Source organism: Dipodomys merriami, unplaced genomic scaffold (assembly GCF_024711535.1).
Source record: "Dipodomys merriami isolate MVZ:Mamm:240054 unplaced genomic scaffold, mDipMer1.0.p SCAF_26, whole genome shotgun sequence".
Lineage (NCBI taxonomy): Eukaryota > Metazoa > Chordata > Mammalia > Rodentia > Heteromyidae > Dipodomys > Dipodomys merriami.
In genome coordinates, this window is record NW_027204048.1 from 9842647 (window position 1) to 9869130 (window position 26484).

Genomic DNA, 26484 nt, shown 5'->3' on the forward strand with positions numbered 1-26484 from the left:
AGTTTTCTCTTACTAAGTTTTATCAAGTTTTTCTGCACCTTTATGACAGTCATTAATGCTGAACCCTATAGGGTTTAGCATCTGCCCTCTTGAAACTTTTTCCTTTCTTCTTTGAATCATAAACACAGTGGCAAGTGTTTCATTTCACCCTACATTTACTTCTCAGAGGTATGTTTGTTTTTATTTTATGGGCACTTTCCCCAAGCATTTTGTTGCTCAGGGCTAGTGCTCTATCGCTTGAGCCACAGCTCCACTATAATGGGGAGTGTATTTTAGTTCTGCAAGATGAAAAACTCTAGAGACATGTTGCATAACAAGGTACATGTAATTGACACCATTGAACTATATACACATGAATGTTAAGATGTTCATTGTATGTGTTTCCTATCATGAGAAAGAATGACCAGATTTGATGAAAGGATAAACTTTTCCAGTAACTTTCTTGATTCTTACAATTCCTTGCTGTGTACAATCTTGGACTCTTAACTTGATAAAATATTTCTGGGAATTATTTTACACCATAAATAAACTAACTATCTTAACTATATACCTCTTATATAAATCAATCATAAAAATAAGTTGGAAAGTAAGCAAAATATTGTTATAACATCACTAATTTTTGCTTGTAAAAGTTAAAACAAACTTCTTATTGTATAGAACTACCTCTGTAAATATTAATGTATATAATGAAATAAAATTCATTGAGCAGAAAATGTAGCTCCACATTTTCCAGCATAATTGGGTATCATTAAATTAGGCATAATATCTAAGAAAATGTATGATATGATCCTCTTAATTAAAATATATTTAAATATAAATTTCTAAGAGTTTAGCATATGTGTAGATATATTGTGAATATATAACAAAATATTCTAAATGATACATATGCATAATGTAGCATGTGAAAATGTTATATTCATTGGTACACATTTTTATGAGAATGTGAAATGCTTAAAGGGTATTCGTATGCATATTTAGCTCTGTGGATATACTGTTACCATTTTAGCTATTAATATTTTGTTCCTTTTTCCACATCTCTGTGCTCAATTTTCTCCATAATCATTTTTATTTAAAATTGTTATGAGTGATATGTAAAATATGGAATAACTTATGACGTATAATTTATGATTTATTAGATAAAATAAAGAAGAGGTTTCCCTGGGGAAATAAATTGACTTTGGGCATTTTGTTTGAAATGACCCTGAAAAAGATAAAGTTTGTAGGAGCAAGAGATATTCAGCCTAGAAAAATGAAGATTAGAAATTCGCCAAGTCAAAGTTACAAATTTGAAAAGAACTTGTCCTGTAAGAACATATAGAAGAAAAGCTATGGACATTATTTTCAGGAAAATGTAAACATATTCAGTGATTTGCATGTAGAGTTGAGAGTTTTTCTGGATATTGCTTTCAAGAATCCCATCTTGAAAAGTTTTCTGGACATAGTGAACCAAGTTTAAATTTCACTTATCTAATTTTATGCCCAGAAAAACTGAAGCCTACAGAGATCAAATTTTTAGTTGCTAGAGGTCAGTTTGTTTGAGTTAGGAACTAGAATAAGATCCATGTCTTCTGGTTGTCAGTCAGTCAAATATATAATACCAAATAAAGACATTTTGGCCTTGAGAGAATAGATGTTCTTTCTTTTAATTTAAAAGTAAAACATAACATTGGAAAAAAAATCATGAAACTTACGGCAACCTCTAAGAAGTAACTTTCAAAGTTCGTATTTTCATTCCCAACCAGAACCAAAAGGAAAACCTAGTAATCAAAACTTGGCAAGTAGCATGTTTATATTTATTCAGTTGTGTGAATTCATTTACATTTGCAGCTTAGCTTTGATAAACCTTGTGATAGCTTTGATAAACCTGTCTCTAGCCCGTAAACTTAAATGGCTTCTACACAGGGCCATTCACTCTTTGATTTTGATTTCATCTTGAGGGATCCCATTTAGCCAATTGAATCTATTTTTTATTGTAAAGATACTCTACAGAGGGGTTACAGTTACATGAGTAAGGCAATGAGTCCGTTTCCTATCATGCATCTTGTCTGTGGGTTGGCACTAGCTGAAAAAGACAACGTGGTTGAACTCCTCCCTTGCTTTCTGTGGCCTCTCCTAGGAGCAAGCTTCCTGGGTGTGCCAGTGTGATGACAGCATGGTTCAGAGACTCGAGACAGATTTCAAAATGACCCTTCAGCAGCAGAGCACGCTGGAGCAGTGGGCCGCGTGGCTGGACAACGTGATGATGCAAGCACTGAAACCCTACGAAGGAAGGCCCAGCTTCCCCAAAGCTGCCAGGCAGTTCTTGCTAAAATGGTCTTTCTACAGGTAATTCCCCTCACCCTCACACACGCGTGCGTGCGTGTGTGTGCGCGTGTGAGCATGCACGTGTGTGCACGTGAGTCCACGTGAGCTTTAGGACCAAGAAGTGAGTTTAGAATTTGTGGAACCCCTGTTGAAACTCTCTCCAGCCATCTTAAATATTCCAGCCTTGTATGAATGAATCGGGAGTCTTTGGGAAAGCAACTTTCTGCTAGCAAAGAAAAAAATTCTCTTGCTTGAACCCCCAGAAGTCTTCCAATGAGCATTTCTCGGATTCTAGTGTAGATGGTGTGTTCAGCAGCCCGCAGCAAAGAGATACAGTCCTTCCTTTTATTCAGGCCTTGCTGAGGCTTCTCTGTAAGATGTTAATACTGTTATTCTTTTGTTCTCTTCTGCATTGATCCTCAGAGCTGGTCCCCGGACCAGTAGCATCACTGTCACTTGGACATATGTTACAAATGCAAATTGTTAGGCTCTTCCCCAACTGTACCTAAAGCAGACTCTATGAAGGAAGACTTGGCAATCTGTTTTTAAATCCTCTGGGTTATTCTGATACATCCCCAGAGGCAGCTAGTTAATTTCTTCATTTGGTCAGGTTACAATTGTTTTCAAACATGCTGCAAATCAGATATCAGAATTAATACTCCAACATTAAGTGGCACTTAGAATGTACTTAATACCCACTGAATAAAAATGGTTAGAGGAATGCCTGTTATCAAGATTAGGAATTTGAAGTTTGGTTTCCTAAAGAGAAAAGAAAAAAGACGACAACACAAACTCTTCTCAGTGATTCTGATGCATGGCCAATAATCTAGTAGACAGTAGCATAGCTTATTAACAATATGGATCACTTTTTGACTAAAATTCTATAGATAGAAATTTGTATTTTTATAAGCATAGAAGCAACCCAGAAGGGAAAAGGTTTTCTGATTGTGACATATGATAGCAAATATTGGGATGAGCTCTAGAGTAAAGTTCTCCTACAAGGATTGAAAGAGCATTTTTATGACCTGTGTTGGGTATATATGTATTATATATATATATATATATATATATATATATATATATATATATATATATAGGATGAAATTATTTCATTAGATAAGTTAGATAAGTTATGTTTTTTTACCCTGACATTTGTTATCATAAGAGTTTATGAATTTACTTCTTCAGATAAAACTAGCTCCTCTGACATGAGCCTAATGGCTGTATCTACATAAGCAGTATAGGCAGCCCCTTATTTAGATCCGATGTAGTCCCAAGTCATACACTAATTTGTTGAAAGTAATTACCATAAGATAATGCCTCTAGCTGACTGGATAATACTCTACATTGGTGGTGAGTCTTTGGACTCAGTTATGAGGAAGGTTAGTCTCTCAGTAAATATAATAAAAGCACTCTTGCTCAACTGATTTGGCCCAAATTCTCATTTTTTTTTAAACTGAAGTACTGGTGTCAATTCTATTGTCTATTTTGAGTTAACAATTAAATTATCCCAAGTCCTCAAAACAGCTTTCTGTTATATAGCCAAGCATTAAAAAACAGTGGTTAAAAGCCTGGCACTTCTTTAGTAGTGTTTCACTTCTGTTTCTCTTCTGTTTTCCTCTCATCTGTTTTATACCTTTAGCTCATGAGATTTGAGAAATGCCTTATTAAAATGCTGACTCTGTTGCCCACTAGTGCTTCGGTGAAGTCAGTGCCAGGTTTGGGTCTGGGTGTTCGTGAGAGACAAGTTGACAAGAAATGTTACATTTCCTTCACTTTAAGGGGGAGAGTTGAAAAGCATTATCACAATATTTTCAAAGGAGATCCTGTGCTAATATGATTCAAAATTCTAATCTGGGAATATTTCCTAAGAGGATTCCAGATACTTTATTTGCTCAGAAGCCAATACTTTAGTCATCAAAATTTTCCCCAGAAAAAATAATATAAACAATGTATGCACCCTATGAATGACAGATGAAAGAAAAATAATGCTACTTGTCTTCTCTAAAACTTATGACCCAAGGCAAAATCCATCCATCCTCTGCATCAGAAAAAAAACAAGCAGGTTTTCTTTTTTTCCTTCCCTTTCTATTGTTTTCTATGGTGCCTTTATTTCTTCCTGTGAGACTTTCTTGCCCTATATTTAGTTGAGATGATTTCAAAAATACAGACCCTGAAGCCTTCACAGAGATCGGTTGCAGGTATCCTGAAAAGAGAGAAAATTACCTACTTGTATTTCTTGTTCTCTGCAGATGTACAAACCCAGTAGATCATCACTTGCCTGCCCTCTGTCCTCCCTGAGTTGGAGATAATTGCCTTGTGATTATTAGACACTATTATAGTTATTATTTTCATTTCAAAAAGACTTGAAGGCATAGAGTTGAGGGCCACAGAGGAAAGGTACTTTCAAAACAGATGCATACCTCCTGCTGGTAGGCCGAGTCAATAGCTTAGAAATTTAAGTCCCTGTACTCTCCAAAGTGTTATTTATTGAGGCATAAGAACAGATTGAGTAATGGAAGCTATGTTCACAAATATCAGAAAAATAGGACTTGAGTACTTTTTAAATTTCTGGCATTTTAAATGCCAAAATTTGTAAATTTGTAAATGTCATTGTAAATATGGCAGTTACAGATACGGCTCTTTCATATTCTGAAATTAGATAGCTAATCTCTAATTTCTGAAAATCTGTGTACATATTTATGTGCACAGAACTGTAGGGGTAAAGTGGCAGAGAATCATGCGCTAAGAACTGTTGATAGATTGCTGAAAATGCAGTCTGTTTACAGTGCTCCAAATGGAGTTCTCTTCTTCCTTAACCTTGCTTTGAATGCTAACATTCAAAGGTTAAGAGGAATGGTCCAGGGAGAGGGGGAGCTGGAAAATCAATCACTACTTTCTTGAGATGAAATAGGGAAGTTATATGGGCCTTTTTCAGCTGCTTGAGTGTTTTAGGTAACGGTGGAGAACATTCCCTCAGGCTACCACAAAGGTTACCCAAACATTACTTCTGTTTTGTAGTGCTGCCGTTTAATCCCAGTCTTGTATATGCTAGGTGAGTACTCTGCCACTCTGCTACCTCTCCATCCTCAAATAGTCCTTTTATTTTTAAAGGACAGAGTTCATGAGTGGGGATATATATAGCTCATTGGTAGAGCACTTGTCTAGTATGCTAGTATCTTATTTTGATCTTATTTGATTTAAAAACTTAATAAGATTCATTGTTTTCCTATCCTAACTTTAAATAGGACATGGGGCAGTATCTACAACAGGGCAGTATCTAAGCCTTTTAATGTTCAAAGTGAATACTCTTTTTAATAAGTTTTTTATTGTGAAAATACTGTATAGAGGGGTTACAGTTACATGAATAAAGTAATGAGTACTTTTCTTATCAAACATTGTTGCCTCCTCCTTTGTTTTTCCCTACCATCCCTTCCCTCCCACCTCTAAAACTACACTCCCCCCCCACACCCCTCCACCTACCCCCCTGCTGGCCTTCCCCCTCCCCCCCCTAAATTGTAAAGTTTGTTTTCAACCTAGTGTCTTTACATCTCATTGTTACAATGGGTCAACCCATATCCCTATTTAAACATTTTGTTTTTTCCCCTCCCCTCCCCAAATTATACTGGCAAAAATACAGCGAAAACAGGTTATACCATGGGGGAGGAACATACAAAGCAACAAAAAAAATCACGTGGTTTTTAACCAGCTATACTCACTGCTCAGAGTTTACATGAGGGTCTTAGGTCGGGTCTCTCCTCTCCACTGGGGAAGAGTATGCAGAAAGATAAGCTGAGAATCATGTGTTAGGGCATGTATTGTAATTTCCACACCAAGAATTATAAAGGGTAAACATTCAAAGGTACCTGTCATCTACTATCAAATAATTAATGCTTATAACTGATTTTAGAAAGAGTTGAGTTCATGGTAACTTAGCAACATGAAAATCAGTGGAGTTTAAATCTGCAACATAGCTAAACAGGAGTCTAATGTGGACAATACGTTTCCAATTAAATTGTTAACTATTATTGAGTACTGTCATGTAGGGCAGAGACCCAACACAGAGAGACTGAAGTATAGATATAGCTCTGATAATATAATTCAAATGATTCTTTTTTAAAGACTACTGTAATAATTTCATGTCAGGATTATTGGATCTTCAAAAACTAGACAATACGATTGAAAGCCAGAAGATTTAATTTTTTTTCCAGTGGTATAACCTGAACACCTAAACTGGCTACTAATACGTGGCATATACTGAACACAAAGGTAGACACCCTGAACAAAAGGATGAATCACATCCCAGGTGGGAAGAAGTAGGTAAAACAAATTTGCATTACACTACTGAGAATACACAATTGAAAACTTATTATTTCTGAAATTTTCATTTAACATTTTCAGAGTACAGTGGACCACAGATAACCAAGAAAACCAAAATCTAACTGAGTTAAAGGAAATGGAATATAGTCTTATTTGACCCTCAAGCTAAGCTTTAAGCCTTAAAAAAAAAAAATGTAATCATAATCAGGAATGTATAATGGCAACCAGGCTTATGACATCAAATTTGTGGATTTCCTTTTTTATTTAATTCTTTACCCTTTCTGTAAATAGATCCTCAAAAATGAGAGGTCCTCTGACTAATATATAGTAATCTGTACTCTTCATCTCTTAAACAGAATAGAGACAACTTGTACTTTGTATGTTATAATTATTTATATTGAGTCATCTTCTGTTCATAAGTTAATTTCACAGTCTTGAGCTCATCTTATTCTAAACATACATTAGATAAGACTAAAATCATTGATTTCCTTTTTTTTTTTTTTTTTTGGCCAGTCCTGGGGCTTGAACTTAAGGCCTAGGCTTTGTCCCTGAACCTGTCTGTGCTCAAGGCTAGCATTCTATCACTTGAGCAATAGTGCCACTTCCAGCCTTTTCTGAGTAGATTATTGCTGATGAGTCTCTCCAACTTTCCTGCCTGGGCTGGCTTCAAACTGCAGTCCTCAGATCTCAGCCTCATGAGTAGCTAGGATTACAGGTGTGAGCCACCAGTGCCCAGCTTGATTTCATATTTTTTAAGAAAATATGTAAGTCAAGGAAATTATTTATTTGAGATTAGCAATCAGTTACCAAAAAGCCAGCGCCAGAGTCCATGGCTTTTGTATTTCATATATATGGATGATTTGTCATTTCCAGAGTTGAGTTACAGAATTTGAGTATTTGTACATAGAATCTAAAGTATTTTAAAAAAACATAATAAAACTACAGTCTTAAATTTTTCCATTTTCTGGGTAGTTTACAATTGTACATTGCAAAACAAGGATTAAGAATATCAGGCTATATATTTATGAGTTTTTTTCTTCATGTTGAATATGTAATGACAGTATCATCATCATCATCATCATCATCATCATCATCATCATCATCATCATCTTTGGAAAATGGTCATTCCATGACATTGATGAGAAAATACATATACATACACAAGCATGCATACATTATCTTTACTACTGATATTAAAAAGGTTTGAAATACATGAATAAGGTTAATAATCTGCACATCTTTAATAAGGCCAAGACTTTTTTATTGATTTCTACTTTGAATATAATAGAGTTGTTAGCAACTATTATTATTTTTATATTTGGATATTATACAAATTAAATGTTCGCATTTTTGATGGATAATTTCTTAATTGCGCTTATAATATCTGCTTCTGATGGAAAATCACCTTAATTTAAATGAAAATGGGTAAGAAACTGGAATCAATAAATTTGTCTTCCTTTCTGGTACCCCTGTGAATACTCATCTGTATTCTAGATAGCTGCCTCTCAGAACTCTGTGTGCTTTGTCTAGCATAAATACATACTTTTCCAAAGTGTATGCTAATGGCCTTCGTCATTTAGAAATTATAGGTTGTTAACTATCATGAATAAGATTTACATTTTTAGTTGCTTTTTTATTACACTGGTGATATGTTTTCAACCTTTCAAAATGGTCAATTCTGATCTGTTCATGAGTTTAATACAACAGCAAATCTACCTATGTTAACATAATAGTCTTTCCTCTGGAAGACTATCCGGTTTAAGTTTCACCCTCACGCGATTACTTCTTTACTACCCTGTTTACATGTGTTGAGCCAACGGCTTTCCGTAATATTGAAAAGCCTATACTACTACTACTTCGACTTCCAGTGTAACTTCTTTTGAGGAAAAACAGGTTCTCACTAATATTGGCTGTATATGTCTTTTCTCTTGAAACAGCTCAATGGTTATTCGAGACTTAACCTTGCGCAGTGCTGCTAGCTTTGGCTCCTTCCACCTGATCCGTCTGCTCTATGATGAATACATGTTCTACTTAGTAGAACATCGTGTTGCTCAAGCAACAGGAGAGACACCCATAGCCGTCATGGGTGAGGTAAGAGAAAGTGAAAGAGCTATGACCCACTGGGTTTTTATAAAAGAACCTGATTTATACTTCATTAAAAGTGATTGATTGGGCTGGGAGGCTGGCTCAGAGGTAGAGTGCTTGCCTCACATGCATGAGGCCCTGGGTTCGGTTCCTCAGCACCACATAAGCAGAAAAAGCCAGAAGTGGCTCTGTGGCTCAAGTGGTAGGGCACTAGCCTTGAGCTGAAGAGCTGAGGGACAGTGCCCAGGCCCAGAGTTCATCCCCCACGACCGACCAAAAAAAAAAAAGTGATTGATTGAAGCAATGATTTCTAACCAGGTGAGCCTAACCCAAGAGAGGCTTTGAAACCATTGCAAGGGGGGGGGGGGTCCTTCAATCCCTATTTATGTTTTTGGAATCCAGAATTATAGATTGTATCATGTAAAATGTATGGAATGCTTCGTTCAGTGTCTGAACATCTATGTACAAGCAGAGCTTGAGAACCACTGGATTTAAAGCAAGAATTTAAAAAACCAGAGTAGTGGGGAATAAGAAAGATCAATTCCTCTAATAAGCCTAATATCTATAAAATTTAAATATGCATATTGAACACTATTCCCCAGACATCAAAAATAAAATAAATGGTTAATTTTTAGGATGATGATGATTGTGATGATGATGATAACAGTGACAAATGACATTTTTTAGACATTGTCTAAAACTTTAGACATTACTGTATCTAAAATTATCTGGACTTTTCTACAATGTCTAAATAATAATCAAAACACTTTATCCTCAACAAGTACCAAAACATAAAGCTCTGAAACTAAAACAAATGAGAATGGATTAAGGCAATGAGGAATATATGCAAATGCTAGAATGGCTTAGCATTGGGTCATTTTCTTATATTTGGTTGGGTGTACTTTATAGTTTACCGAACTAAACCAGGTCTGACCTACATCACAACTTACCCCCAAAGTAGTGACAATGACATGTTCATTTTTAAGCTATGTAAAGGTGCTTATTGAATTTTTTTAAGTGAAGACAAATATTACTGGATATTTGTATCAGTTTAAGAAACACAATAAAAGTATAAAATGTCATAACACTTTAAAGACTGACTAAATATGCTGGTGAAAATAAATGCATGTCAAACGTATTTAGGATTCCAGTTGAAATATTCTATTTCTTAAAATCTCTTTCTGTTAATCGATATACATCTTTATACAGTGCTCTCAAATGGTTGTTTAAACGATGCCAGATGGCTATATGTGAGATTAACCAAGAATCCCTGTAGCTTTAGGCGGAATTTCATGCGAGTAAAACAATCTGGATTTTCCTTAGGTTTGACTGCCCGTTATTACTTCTTTCTCTGGTTGTATAAATGTCTTCTCAGAAAAATGCCTTGGTGTGACATATAAGATTTCTCAACTCTGGATTCAAGAATACTAAATTGACTTGCCTTGTACATTTTACATATTTGCCATCCACATTGGGTCTTCAGGGTCTGCTTTACTAGAATGAACAGGATGATGACAACAGTGATGGTTAATACTAGCACATGGCTAATCTTGATGCTTAGTTTTTGCTTTCCTTGTATTGCTGGGCAACAAAGACAGGGACCATGAGCTATCGCACAGCAGGAAGGCCTATCTGTCTCCCGCACTCCTACTGACAATACCAAGAAATCCCATGAACTATATGGCCAATACAGTCAGTTACTCACTGGCATTGTTTTTTCAACTCCGTGAAAATATATAAATATCAAATTGTCAAATGAGGCAAAGTTAGCTTAATAAAATTTAACTTAAAAAACTGACATAAAATACCTTCTGTAAGATCAAAGATCTAAGCATACTATATCTTCGATTTGTAATTTGCTCATTGTATTCGGTACCAGTCCTTGTGAATAGTTTGGATTAGCTAATTTCCTAGAATTGATCTTATATCTCTTAGCTATCATAAACCTGTTGCCCTTGATTGTATTTTATTTAAAATTTCTTGATTTGGGAAAAATAAAGATACTCAAGAAAAGAAGCTATTTTCTCATGTTTCTCTCACATGTTAGATCCTAATTTTATTCTTTTCTTAATACCCATTGGTGTTCCAAACTCCAGGTCCAGAGTGCCTGGGTTCACAGTGGGAGTAGCATCAGGCCAAAGGCAATTAAAATCCATACTACGTGCCATTACCCTCACTCTCACTCTCAACAAGTGGTTTTGTTGTTGTTTTTTAATTATCAGTAATAACAACCTCAAAAAAAAGTTGTCAGTTGTGACAGCTCATAATACCTTTCGTTAAGTTAATCTTTCTACTCAGCTTCTTAGCAGACATTCTAGATGCCTGAGCATCATCTTTGTATGTTTTTAACCAATTACTTTCATCTTATTTTTACATCCTTAATAGTGTAGTCAGTATCACCTCATGCAAAAGCAAATCTTATTGTGTTATACTTTACTTAAAACTACTCAGAGGCTTCCTTTTCTGTTAAGGAAGAAAAAATCTTCCTTTGGTATACAAGGGCTATCTCTCTGTTCAAACTGTTCCTCCTCATGCCCCTTCTGTGGCAAACCCAGAAGCCTTTCCTCCCTTCTTGTTCACCAAGATTATCCCATCATTGGATTATTGCATGAATTGTTCTTTATCTCTAGAACCCTCCCATCATCTCCCCTTGCCTATCATAATTCCTACTTTATGTCTTAAATCTCACTTGCTCAGGAAGTCTCAGGCTACGTTAAGTGGTCCTTGTCTCCCTGATTTGTATTTCTACTTTGCGTCCTAGAATTTATACAGTACTAATTACATGGTTCTCAATGTGATTTCTATAACTGACAAATACTTGGAAATAATAGAGAACTTTGAGTTGAAAGAAAGGGATTTTCCTTCTAGTTCTGTTGTTTATTTATAATGACAAGGGAACAAATCATGTTCCTCTGTGTTGATCCCTAGAGTTCTCTTCTCCAGTTAATTTACTTATGTATTTAACAAATATTTTTTATGTAGGTAAGATGGGCCAAACACTGTAATGATTTTAATATGGTAATAAACAAAACAAACCTTTGACCCTGCTTTCAAGAAGCTTATATTTTAATGGCATAACTACAAACACTAAAATAAAAAAAAATAAGGGATATAGAGATATGAAAAACAAGGTGCAGGGAAAAGATATTTGAGGTGAGAAATATAAGACAAAAGGAATTGATTCTAAAAAGACAGAGTCTAGAAGAAAGATGTGGAGACTACCAAAGGCAGAAAGACATGTTCACAAAAGTAATAACCTGAGAAAGAAGAAAGCATTTGCAATTCAGTTTTCACTAGAAATAACATCACCATAAGTTTTCTTGTGAAATGTTAAACTGCCACTATATTAATACTTCCTGGAACGTTATTTAAGGCATTTGTAGTTTTGAAGGGGCAGATATTTTCCCCCTAAATGATAGAGGACAGAATTTATTTACTTTTAGAATTTATGTAATTTTTCAAATTTTATTTAAATATTTTAAATGTGCCTATAGGCATTCTGGCAATGGTGAAAATTTAAGAGTAAGAATAAAATAAACAAGTTGCATCTGTTTGCACACCTGTTAAGAATTTTTAAATCATAGTCATTCTGTACACGAAAAATAGAGCAGAAAAATTTCTTTTTATTTGAATTTTATGGCTGTTTTGGATCTGTTTGGAAGTCTATGAGATGTATGCTTTATTTTCTAATGTTTAGGTCATTAATATATTCACTGAACCTAGAAAATTTTGGTTGATTCATAAAATATTTTTCATGACAAGCATTTCTATATTTAATATTTTGTATATTTAACGTAATTATACATTGTAAGTATTAAATTGTATACTCATAAATATCAGAATAACAAGTATAAATTTTTATTATAGTTATACTCATTTAATATCATATATAAACCATTTCTTTGGCCAACTTTTCAAATAGAAGCCAGAAGATTCTCTGTTTTAAGTTGTGAATAGCAATATAAAACAATATTTCAGTAGTATTTTTAGGGAAATATTTTCAAATGTGTACAATTTGCCATCTAAAGGCAAATGTCTTAAGCTCACAAAGTTGATGTATACGAAATAAAGGGAAAAATCTTTAAAATAAAACCTGGAGCAATATTAACTCAACAGGCAAGCTTTTCAACAAAAGTTTACTGGAAACACGTGATTGATTCATACAAATAAACACGGATGCTTAAAGTAAAATCAATCCAGAATAAAGCATTGGCTGAGTTTGATTACAGTACAACTACAGAAAATTCCAAAAATGTATCTATAGAACAATAGGCTTATTTTGAGGAATATTTTTAAAAGAATAGGTTGTATTTTAAATTGGTAATTTGCAAGCAAAAAAAAAAAAAAACACCTAGAAATCTTAGCATAGCAGTGGTACCTGCCTGGAATCCCAGCATTCGGGAGGCTGAAGCAGGAGACTCTGGAGTAGTAAAGCAGCCAAGCTTACATGGCAATATCCTATCTCAAAATCAAGTAACAGAACATTACCTTAGAACAGTAGGAGCTCAGAAAAGTGTAGAGACTAGTTGTCAAATGTTAATTGTTAGTTTTACTGGGGACTGAATTTTAGGACCTTTTTGAATCATGCCTCCAGGCCTAAAATTTATATTGTTATTGATAGTGAAACTTATTAGTATTTATTAATGTTCTCCTTACTAAGGTCAGACTGTGTTACAATCATCATACTGTGTTTTACATTCTCAATGAAGATTGGCCAGCCTTGCTAAAGATAAATGAGTATGTCCTTTTAACCAGTGAGGAAATATAGTTGAAAGCAGCCCCAAATCAAAACTAGCAAATGACAAAACTAAGTTTACTAGGTAGGCCTGTTTCACTCCAGAACCAAAAAGATCATCCAAATTGAAATTTCTTCTTTTTTTAAAAGCTATTTGTATCCAGTTTCAGGACACAGATTGTGCATTTTATCAAGTTACATTTATCTGAAATATAAAATTCTTCTAAACACATACACATTATACACACACACGTTTGCACACTTATTCTCACACAATGATAAAGAAATCCGATTTTTACATTATTCTAGTCCAAAGCGTTCTTCCCCTGCCTTTGAGGGTGTTGATAGTTCTTCATAGTCTAATCCCCTGCCCCCTGCCCCCTTCCACTTTTGTTAGTAGATATTTAGCATATCCAATTAAATATTAGTTTGAGCAAATTGCAAAAGTCAAATCTGCCAGAAAACAAATTCTACCCTTTTCAGCTCTTTCATAACAACCCACAAAGCAAAAAAAAAAAAAAAAAAAAAAAATTAGAATTTGCAGCTTGACTTCAGCTGTAAATCTATTCCTTTACATTAGCAAAATTTCTGACAATTTGAAAATAAATAATAGAAGTAACTTTGGAGGATTAGGCCCCTTTTGTATACCATCATCTTCCAGGTTCCTAAGAATTGGCTGTATAGACATTGTTGTATTTTTCCTCCTTTTTGCTGATTGTCATTCTGGTCATTTTTCTCCTTGGACTTGAGAAAAAAAAGCCATTGACTCAGCAGCCCAGAATTTTCCCTCTGGAATACCTGCTCCTTGATTCTTCTCTTCTCTTCTCTTCTCTTCTCTTCTCTTCTCTTCTCTTCTCTTCTCTTCTCTTCTCTTCTCTTCTCTTCTCTTCTCTTCTCTTCTCTTCTCTTCTCTTCTTTTATTGTAAAGATGCTGTACAGATGGGTTACAGTTACATGAGTAAGGTAATGAACACATTGTTGTGGGGCATTATTACCCCCTCCTTTGTTTTTCTCCTACTATCCCTTCCTTCCCTAACTCCCTCGTCGCCCCCCACCCTGCTCCTTAGATTCTTACACTTGGTTTTCTTCCCTGCTGACTGAGCTACAATTGCTCCCAGATTCTTTAGGGAATGGAGAAGATTTTGCTGTTACTTGTTATTTAAACACAATCCTATATAATAAATACAAAAACATAGCTATCAAGAACAAAAGAAAGACGACAGGACAGACGGTACTAACTTGTCAGACATCTCATTAGATTTTATGATTGATATACTAGGTTTCTTTATTCAGAAAAAATGAAGTTTCCACCTCCTTCCTAGAAGATTGGGTTAAGTGCTTGCAGCTAGATAGCTGGAAGTGAGAAAAGGAACAAATGTAGTTGAAGATTTCTTAAAACGTTTTAACAACTAAATGACCATTGCAGGCTTCAGGAGAAAAAGCTCAGCAAAGCCCACCATGATGATACGCATTTAGAAATGAATTACTTTTGTCTGATAGCTGCTCTGACAGCCTCCAGCTTGCAAAGACCAAGTTCAGTGTCAAGGTTCCCTGGTGGAGATTAAGCGTGATAGCTCCACCTACTGGCCTCTTTGACATAACCCATTATTCTGTACATAGGCCCAATGGCTCTAGCTGTGAGTTTTTTACTCTTGGACAGAAGTAGACTGGGTGGTTGCTTGTCCTTCTCATTAAAAGAGAGCAAGGAATTGTTACCTCTTTTATGCTATCATTTTTCTATAATACATTGTTATATAATGTCATAAAAATGAGAGATTCTCTACAAAAATATGAGCCTGGTGTAATCTTAGTGTGAGTACTTAAATCCTTACCCCCTGCATCATCCTATTAGATGTTGCAAGTGACCTCAAAGAGAGAGAGTCAAATTAGAAGCAAAATTCTTTCCTATCCACCCATAGTTTTATTTGCATAAAGATATGCTGCCAGTCCCAACCCTAACATTTATAGGGCCCAGAGTACCACATGTATAAATATTTTTAAAGTCGTAAATCAAACAGTAAATAAAATCTGTTCTATCCACCTGCCTTGACAGATATATCTTGATAACTAGAAAAGCTTGGTCTAAATTTACAATTCTTCATCTCCTCCAGTATTCATCCCAGGAAATAGTATCATAGACATAGCCAGCCTTTGACCCCTGCATGCTTCTTTTTAGGTATCATTCCTCCATCTTGCAGTATGGATAATTTTTTACTCATTTATGAACACAGTAGCTTTGTGTTCAAGGATTTTCTACCCTTCAGAAACAGGTGCCCACCTATTGGCAGTTCCTCCTTTCTTCTGAAGTGACTTGGAGAAGAGACTTGTACAGGTGTAAGAAAGAAAAGATGGGTTTGGGGTGAGGAATACTGAGATCTCAGATAACAGGCGTGTGGTTGGATCGTAGGAGGGACGCGCGGGCTCCGAGGCTTGGCTGGGAGGAAGCAGCCTAGGCAAAGACAAAGCAGCCAGAGACCCTCTTGCCTTTGCCTCGGGGAGATGTTGAAAATGCTTTTGAAGCTGTGTTTGAAACTGCTTTTCTCTTTCAAAGCAGCCGAGTCCTGTATTCTTCCTTGGTCACTTCAATTTCTGCAAGTTCTCCTACAACTGCTTCTTAAAATGTTTGAAACATTATAAAGGTGTGTGATGTGTTCTGGGTCTCCAGACAAGTACAGAGAGTCTGAGTGCTTAAAGCTGTGGTGTTAATATACTTCTCTGGCAGTGCATATTGCCCCAACACCTGGCCAGCTTCACAAAGCAGGACCGACAGCAGTGACAGCATATAGACCATATAGTGTCACAAATCTTGGTCTTCTTAGCAATCTATTTAACAATGCATGAAACACACATGTAGAAAAAAGTCACAGAAGAACTCAACATTGTACCAAATAAGACATTAGTATTCATTTACAAATAGGACAAAATTGGCACTTACTTTAAAGTCAGAAACTAGTTTTACTCAGTTGTGAAACCTTACAACAGCGTTAAATGTGAATTGCTCTGATGAATCTGGTTCTCAACTGGGAGATAAAGACAAAAATTTCTGTCCATCATCAAAAATCTGTTTGTCACTCCCTAACCTTAATCTTAGTTATTACTAAGGCAAAAGTCATAGACTATAGCTGAACTAGATATGATTTGTAAATTTCAGAGCATTCTGAAATTTGAGTGGAGTATAGAAAAGCTATTGATTAAGATGGGGAGTGATGTAAATATTAAAATTGAGATCGCCAGTTCCAAATCTGTTTGAGATTTCCATGGGGAAAGATTTAAATGGCCTCAATCCCTCCTTACTCACTGGTTGGAAGAGCAGAGAGAGAAAAGCAGTTGATTCAGTAGTGCTCAACTGAGCTCCTCCTCTGTTTCCAATTGTGTGATATCCCTTGGATTAGGAAACACAATTCATGCATGTCCCCTTCACGCTTAGGCCATCTCTTACAGTCTTTGCATGTCTAGAAAATTCCTTGATTAGTGCCAGAAAACCCCACAACTCCCCCGACATTGAGTTTATAGTGTCAAAACCTCATGTGAACGTGGGGAGTACAGTCACACCCACAGGTTTTTTTTCCATAGCCCACTTGGCTAGAGGCATTTCAGGGTGAAAACATCATCCTATGGCTATCAACTGAATTCTAGGGTTTAGCAACAGTATTCAAAAATTGAATTTTGAAGACAGTATGATTTGGTAGAAGCAAATATGAGCCCATTGAATCCTCATGTTAACTCTGTCTGATTGGTAGATTGCTTTTGGTCACCTGATTGGTGCTGTTAGAGTTGTGCTTTAGTCCAGGTCAGGCTGCTACAAATCCTGAATAGTTCTTACCGTGGTGTACTCTACACGTGGATGTTAATTTCACATTCCCTATTAAATATGCTTGTAATCTGTGAAAGTTAGTTATATTTTCTTACCTGAGTTCTTAGTTTTCTCATCAGAAAAACATAAATACTATTTCTTCACAGAGTTTGTGTTAGGTAAGTAGGTAGGTATGCTGGATAGGCAGCCAGATACATAGTAAGTAAATCTTAGCTCCATATCCTTCCCTTTTCATAAGTATATAACATCACATGCATTATCAAGGAGTGTATTTCATTACTTTCTACTTGATTTTTTTTATCGATTCTGCATTGACAACCCATGTAATAAAGTATACAATTAGACCATCACATTTTGGACCATATTAAAGATAAACTTAGGAGTTAAAATAAATAGAACAGATAACAAAGCGCAAGCAGACTCTACTATATTGTATTCTAACAGAATAAAATAGCCTGCAGACAATTTTTGAATGTTGAATCAAATGATTCATGGAATTACAAAGAACCCACAGCATTCTTTGGTATGTAGCCAAAGTGGTAATCAGAAGCAAACTAATTCAATGTTTTGAAAAATACAACCAACCAAATAGAATAGGGAAATAAGTCAATTAGAAAAGAAAATGACAGCATTAGGAAAGAAGCATAAACATAATTAGGTCTAACTAGGCAGTCATAGCTGGGCTTGAATGAAAGTTTAACTAATAGGAATGGATGAAAGTTACAAAATAGGGCAACAGATTTTATGTAGACCTAATGCAAGTAAAGTTAAAAACAATAAAGTCTGTCCCAAACAGTATACCAAACAGAAGATAGAAAAAATATTAGAACATTTTAGGGATCCATTTCTTTTTAGTATCTAAGAAGGAATGTAAAGATCTTCATTGCTGCAGCAAATGACTGATCGTTGGAAACTGGCCAATCGTAAATACATACATATGTTTATGTATACACATACACATATTTTCTCTTTTCATATGTGGATATAAAATTACTCCTATTGCCAGTATTGATTGCAATACAAGCCCTATTGTCACTTTCTGAATCTGTGTTGACTGTCCCTGCAGGCTCTGAAGCCCCCAAAGGAGTAGTCCTTTCTAGTAGAAGCTTTCAACTGTTTGTCCATCAGTTCCTGGTGATCATGGTCACCAGCAAGCATGCTTAGGATCATGTGGTGATCATGTGGTTAATCCTGCTATGTGTGTGCCCTGTAGTTTTTCACTTGATAGACACCAGCACCTGGGCATCTGGCTCTAGACCCTGCCCGTGTATCCACAGAGAATCATCAGGTGGTGCTAACACAAGAGGACTTCCTAAGAGATAGCTGGTAAGACAGGCTGATCCTTGTGAAACGAAGACAGGATGTATCAAAGCTAGAAAAGAAAGTACAAATGGGCTGCCGCAAATACATCCAAAATAGTGATGGTGATGATGATCAGTACCAAGATAGGTTAGGTTGCAGGTGAAAGTAAGGTAACTCATTGGTTGGCCTCAAATAAGTTGTCCTGATTATCTGAACGGATTCTCAGAGGTCCTTACAGGTGAATGAGAACTGGACACTCATGGCTCAAACCTATAATAAAGCTTCAGGCTGGTTCTCACATGTCTGGTTTACAGTTCTTAGGAAATGCTGATGATCATTTACAGTAAGAACAATAATCATAACAATAGCAATCACTTGTTCAGTGCTTCCTGTGTGCCCGGCTACTGCGATGTGCTGCAACTTGTTTCTTTAGAAAGAACCAAGTGGAAACTATTGGAGTACTTGTTTCAGATTTGTTTAAACCATTAGCAAGCTGTGCTATAAAAAATTATGTGAAGCATAAATGAGATTACAGTCACACAAAATCTTTCATCGTAGGGTGATGTAAACTCTTCCAAATAGGGAAGGTACCTCTCAGGGTGAGGAACTCTTTCCTTCTTCACTTTTTGTTCCCAGCCTGCTTCTTTGTCCCCTGCAGAGCCTCACCTGCTTACTGTCTGAATTCCTGTTCATTGATTTAGGGCCCAAGGATGACAGCTGGTGCTGAGTCTCATGCACAGTGCTTTCTTCACTGGCCTTACCCTAGTGGGCCATGGTACTTCCTGCTGAGAAAGCAGCACCTTCCATGGTGCCTGTGCTCAGAGACAGGTATCCAGCTTCAGCACAGTGGACACTTAATTCGTGGGCATGCTTTGTCTATGATACATTACAGATTTTAACTTACAGCCTCCCTATTTGTATAGCCAACCAAATTGAAATTCTTACATACATTGAATTCCAGATAGATAGATAGATTAATTTATATGTGTGTGTGTGTGTGTGTGTGTGTGTGTGTGTGTGTGTGTGTGTGTGTGTGTGTGTACATTTGTATTCCTTTTTGTATGGATCTTTCACCTCTCTCTGTGTGTCTCTCTGTCTGTCTGTCTGTCTGTCTGTCTCTCTCTCTCTTGCTCTCACTTTCTCTCCTTACCTCCCTATCTCTGTGTATCTCATTCTTAAACTGAGGGTAAGACTACTTGGTCTCAAGCATTATACCACTGTGTTTACTCTGTGATGTTGGACAGGTCAACTCATTTTCAATAGCTCTAAGATGAAATCTTAACTCTCTACCTTGCCAAATTCTGAAGTTTCTTTGGTTAGGCTGAAATGAAGAAGTAACTAATCTTTAATGTTTATCTCAGGTTCTATATTAGAGTCTGAAATACAGGGGTGAAGAAGGTAAAAGAGGTCCTTCCATCCCAAGGCGACTGACATTATGGTTAGAAAAACAGATGTTAATTAAGTCCTGTAGGTTAGTGCAGGTTGTGATGCATGTCTTGAAGGAGATGCATGTATGGATTGAAAACAACCAGAAAGGAGGTACTTTATACAGAACTATCTGGAAAATCTTCTTCAAGGAAGTGACATGTGAGGTCATAATATTTAAAAGAAAGCCTACCACATACTGCTACAAATGTGCTTTGTACATAGCAGTATGCCACATCAATGACTAGTAATCCTCCAATTTCTGATGCTATCACTTTACAACGATCTCTGTACTTTGCTGTGAGCTCCTCTTTTTTTGTTGCTGTTGTTCATTGACATCATTTATCACTTTCTCCTCTTCTGTTTCTGACTTGTGCCAGACAAGTGTAGGTATTTGTCATCTGTCTGCTCTCTGTGAGCTGTCTTCTGTGTGCTACACACAGCTGCCCCTGCCCCAGCTCGGGTCCTTTCTTGCTGATGCTTTGACCTCCCGCTCAAAGCAATTGATTTCCATTTCCAAGGCTTTGACTCCATGCTTGTAAATCTTCGTAGGCTGCTGCATTTTTCTGCTAGCCTACCTATGCTTCAGAACAGAAACAATTTTGATAGGCACCTTGTAAGCCCTTCATAAATGTCAATCACCTATCAAATAAATGGAATCTCTGAATCTTACTTAGCTTTAGGACTAAAGTAAAATAGACAGACAGACAGACAGATAGATAGATCTTATCCCTGTGTTAAATGTGTATTAAAAACCTTTACATATATATTAACATCTTACCTCTTATTCATAATTTATTTTAAAACTACACTATTTATTTGCTGTGTGTTCAGGACTTTGTCATTAATCTCAGAGACACCTACAAGCATAGACAATGTCTCTGAGATTCTTCCTACATTGTCCAGCACGGAACACTAAACCTTTTATTATGTTCATTTATTTTGCTGAAGATAATAGTAATCACTGAGATTCCAGTTTTTATCTTTAGCATTATAAGTAATCAACAATATTCATTCACATTAGGAAGTAGGAACCTTTAAGGAAGATCTTTGTATTAAAGAAAATGTCATGTTTGCAGAGTAAAGGAGAAACTGAAAGCGATGTTTCGTATGAACAAAATTTTCACATATGTCTACCTACTTAGTCACCAGTGGCAGTAATAATTTAGTCACAGATAATTTGTAGCATTTCCTCATCCACAAATATAAAACAGAATGAACAACCTTAGTCCCAAAATACAAAATGCTCCATATCGCCATTGTACCACAAGTGAAAAATGTTACTCCTGACCTCAAACACACCAATAACATTGTATCAAGTACCCTTTAGGTTTATGTGTAAGGTATAAATGAAACATAAATAGATTTTATGTTTAGGCGCAAGATATCTTCTTGTGTAAAGGCAAGTATTCAAACATATAAAAAAAAGCTGAAATTTGAAACATTTTGGTCCTGTGCATCTTAGATTAGGGATAGTTAACTTGTATTTACATCTTAGAAAAAAAATAGACATGTGCTTAGAATCTTCAATGACAACTTGTTTCAAGAAGTGGATCTTAAGTTTGTTAAATATATACATATATGTAATATTTCCTGTGTTGATTAGAAATAACATATAAATGATTCTTTATCATTCTAGAATCTAGAATTCTAGAATCTTTTTAAGTACATAGAATAATACATTGGGATGTTGTTTCGATTATGTTCAGTAATTCAAGAACTAGTGCCCTGAATTTCATTGAGAAATTAGAGGGTTCTCACCTGTGTGATCGGTACAACTTCAGGACAGCAGGAAGGTTACTTACTATTTTATATTTGTTGCCTGGTGACATGTAACTGAAAAGTAATAGCACAGACTTTCAAACAAACATACTGCCCCTGTTTCTGTCAAAGTAGTCACCTAGGAAGGCTGAACACTGGTCCCAATGAGGCTGCTGTGGCTTAGCAATGGTGTGAGAATACTTTTTAAACTATCTCTGAAACACTAAGAAATCATAGAAAGAAAAGTAGTATCTTTATCCATAATTGTGACAAAGATGAATTTGATTTTTGGTAAGTCATTCCAGAACCAAAGGCACTGAATAAAATGTGCCATCCTATGCCAATAGCAATATGAACTTCTTTAATGTATCTAAAAAAAAAAAAAAAAGACTCATTATTGGATTTGATTGTTGAAGAGTAATTCCAGAACTCTGGACCTTGGAATGAAAGTATAAGCTCCCAAGGTGACTACTATGAAGAACAATACTTGTTTAGGTGGGAAAAAAAACGAACCAATGTGTATATGTTTGCAAAATAAGATCAGTTTTATTACTTTATAGACATACCTTGTAGATGAAAAAAATACTCCTATCATGGAACTCTTTATAAGCAAACTTCCGAATGTAAGTAGAATTTCTGTCTCATCCTTTCTAAGCCTGTTGAGAAATCTGAATTTCTAATAATGATTTACTATTTTTAAAAAAATATTGTTTGCCGTTTTTAAAAAGTGAAGGCTCTGCAGTTTCACTTCACCTTTTTTGGAATAGCTTTGCACCTCTGCTCTTCAGTTTTTAATTTAATATATTCATGTTTGTTCACCCTGAAAGGCTCAAAATGTAGTTTCTTGCCTTTATATTTTCATCAAACTATTGATCCACACTAGAAAATAACATCAGAGCTGCCAATTATTAATTGCTACATATTGTCACGAGCTCTTTTGTTTGATTAGCAGTGATCAAATACCTATTCTGTTTTGTTTTTTTTTAGTGGAATCCTATTATCTTGGCAAACTAGAACATCAGTTAAGAGACAATTCTCAACTTTGAAAATTTATACAAAATATATGTTAACATTAGGCTTTACTAGTATGTTTTGCATTCTTACTGAAATTTAAAACAACAACAGTTCAACCAAACTGCTAAGGCCATGTTTCTATAATGCAGATTCCACCCGATTCATGGTCCCTGCTGGGGGGGAGCTAAGATGTCCTGCTTGATTTTGGACTTTTCCAAATTCATACACCACATCCATCTGTATCTAGGTCATCCAGGCCCCTATTTCTTCATTGCCGAGTTGTAGGAATAAAAATAATTAAAAAGCACAGAGCATGGAAGGCAGAGAAAATTGTTATCTTTTGCAAAGAGTTGAAGGCAGCTAAATTGTGACACAATTTAAACTTCAAATTTGACAAGTTTGATTGGAAAATTATGTGACCCGTGTAGTCACAGATCTAAATGGTCACTAGTTTATACTTTTAAAAAGTCATAGAGTGCTGTTTTTCTTTTCTTTTTTTTTTTAGCCACAGATTGGTAGAATATGATTTTATCTTACCTGATAGTAACTATTGTAAAAATATTATTGTTTTGCAGTTTGGTGATTTAAATGCTGTGTCTCCTGGAAATCTGGATAAAGGTAAGAACTGAAAGTAATATATATTTTTTAGACTTTTTTAGACTTGCTACTCTGGAAATCACATAGAAATTGGAATGAATGTGACAGTCTCTATCTTTTGGAATCCTTTACCATTTCATCATTACACTCTATCCCCATGTCTTCTTTATGGGCTGTCCACTAAATGCAGAAAATTGAATTCAAATGCAGTTCCAAACTTTAAGAACTTTGCAACACATTCTTTTAAAAAATTTCAAGACATTATTTCTGACTATGGCTAGAATTCTAGAAGAAAATCATAAAATGGGGATGCTGTTTTGCTGGGCACTGGTTGCTTACATCTATAGTTCTAGCTACTCAGGAGTCTGAGATGTGGATGGTAGAACTTCAAAGCCAGCTCGTGTAGAAAAGCACAAGATTCCATCTCCCGCTGATCAGCACACTGTTGATCTGAGTAAAATACCATGAAAGGAAAACCTACAAGCTTTGTCCCCAGAGAAGTGGCCAAGTGGCATCGTAATATAATACCAAAGTGTTTCTCAAGCACCTGTTGATGGTTATTTCCCAATTGGTCTCCTGCTAGTAGTCTTGGTCTATTATGTGTTTGTGCAGATGAAGGCAGTGAAGTAGAAAGTGAGATGGATGAAGAGCTGGATGACTCCTCGGAGCCACAAGCCAAAAGGGAGAAGACAGAGCTGAGCCAGGCCTTCCCAGTGGGCTGCATGCAACCTGTCCTGGAGAGCAGCGTGCAACCAGGCCTTCTGAACCCAATCCACAGTGAGCATATTGTCACAAGTACACAGACTATCCGACAGTGCAGCACTACAGGAAATACCTACACTGCAGTCTAAAGAATATTAAAGCATATTTTTACAGCTTACAGTAACCCTATTGATATTGGGCTTAAGTTGAAAATTTCATAAGCCTGAAGGTCGACTGTTGTCAAATTCTATCTGTGCTGAACATTACCTTTTTGGAGTTGTGAAATGGAATGGGTGTATGTATTTTGCCAGGTCTTTTTTTTTTTAACATAAACAAATTATTTGCCTCTTAATGATGAGTTTTTTTTCCCCTTAGTTTCAGGTGTCAAGAAGGATTTTTACAACATTTAATGTAATGTTTTTTGTTTTCTTATAATTAAAAAGTAAATTACTTTTTGTAGTTTAAAATATTTTATTGTTGATTGTTAGTCTTGGTGTATGATTTCATGTGTAAGTTTTTTAATTAGATGCACTTCTGTGAAATATCAAAAGAAATGAATCTCTTTGATTGACACTGGAGGCATGCCCATTTGGCAGCAGATGCATCAATTTTGCTTTTGAAAGGTGCTTTCCACTGGACAGAACCATGAGACACTATTTTGATAACATTTTGGATTAGGGAGCGAGAATACAGAGCATTTTTAATATAGTGCTAGAGGGTTGGAAAGGTCATCTATTTTTCTCAGTAGAAAAATTGAGCTGTGCATTTATCAGTTCAGAGTAAATGACAGAATTGCAAGAGAATATGCTAATATGTACATAATTTGTGTACATAATTATTAAACCATATTAACAATGCAAGCTTCCGTTAGATATTGAATTTTAACCATTATTTGCATACCAATTCCTCTGTTTGAAGACTACTGATTCTGTATTTGGGACCACTGCACACAGATGCATTCTGCTGTTAAGTGGGGCTGTTAGAGTTAGATACTGAAGCTGATAAAAATGACTTGACTTTTTTTTTTTTTTAAGTGTACATGCTACTTATTCTGAGCTGGACATACAGGAAACCATTCCATTTGAATGACTTTCTTTTATTCCAGGTCTTTTTTTCTAATAGTAGTTCAATATGCTGCTATTATAAAAGAAAAATTATAGAATGCAAGGAATGTAGCAACCTGCATATCGTTATTTCCTTCGAAACGATTTCCTGGTTTCTAAAGTATGTGGATTTAAATTTTAAACTGAACCTGAAGGCAGTGTAACTGGCACACCTCACTGTTACGTACCCCAATTCTATAGGATTTGGACAGGTGGCTGGATGGACCATTGCCATTGAAGAATGTACATCAGGGATCATTGTACCTCGGCTATTACATGGTGCCTTAAAACAGAACTGAAGCTAAGGTTTAGTAAGGTTTATTTTATTCATGTGAATAACTCTTCAATCCATTTGACAAAGTGTGCCTGTCATTTTCAGATTCCTGAAGTAAGGACAGGTTACATGTTCTTCAAAGGAAGTGTAGGGAAAGTGAAGCAAAACAAAAAGATAGAAATCACTTCCCTTCTTTGAGTGACCATGAACCTATTTTTTATTCTTAGAGCTAAATATTACTTCATTACGAATCAAATTGCTTAAGGGTGTGGAATAGCAGACTAATTTTTAATGCCAGCTTATTACATAGAAATCATGTTTTAGACCAGTCTTATCTAGTTACCATTCTAGAAAGTAAACAAAATAAGCAGGTACTTATTGAAGTGCATCTTTTCAGTCTAAATGTTTGTCTTTCTATCTGGGTGTCTTTGTGTTCATGCATACATATGCGGGTACCCATGAGGCAGGAGTCTGTGACAAAGTCAGAAAGGGGACATCCTGGCGAACACACACCCATCCCCACGTGAATTTTCATGAGGAGCCAAGGTTCTTTTAAGCACTCAAGTTATTAACAACAAAAAAGGCACATCTTTTCATTTAAATAGTTGTAAAACACCAATCCGCAAAAGTCAATAAATAACTACTATAAAGCCAAAAAACAGATAAATAAAAAAGGAAAGCACAAAATTATTTACAGATTACTAATGAGGCTTATGTTAAACCGAAGATGTTTATCTCTCCAGTGGTATTGGGGCGGGAAAGGTTGGGAAGAAGAGTAGGCCAATCTGTAAAGTTGAAGATACCAAATGGCTTATCAGGTAACAGCCCATATTCACAGCATACTGGCAATGTTGTTACCTCATTGCCTCTGACGCCTCAATATGAACAGCATTTCGTAAACAAAATTTAAATGTTTTAAATATAATTTTTAAATCAGTTCACTTCAAGTTTTGCATCGTACAATACTTGTACATATCTGGTAGTCTTCACTAGCACCCCCTTCATCTAAATACCAGTTAAATGATCATCCCCCTTTTCCTCCAAAAAG

General features: G+C 35.8%; 1 protein-coding gene across 7 annotated transcripts in view; it reads left to right on the forward strand.

Moving 5' to 3' along the window:
* The window catches only part of Rfx3 (regulatory factor X3), a 239868-nt gene that overhangs the window by 207244 nt on the left and 6140 nt on the right, over positions 1-26484 (forward strand). For all 7 annotated transcript variants that reach the window (XM_070035668.1, XM_070035669.1, XM_070035665.1 and 4 more), the window contains 5 exons: positions 2117-2325; positions 8562-8715; positions 22307-22369; positions 23336-23378; positions 23970-24134. In XM_070035668.1, the coding sequence (XP_069891769.1) occupies positions 2117-2325; positions 8562-8715; positions 22307-22369; positions 23336-23378; positions 23970-24134 (634 nt within the window). The remainder of the gene's footprint in view (positions 1-2116; positions 2326-8561; positions 8716-22306; positions 22370-23335; positions 23379-23969; positions 24135-26484) is intronic.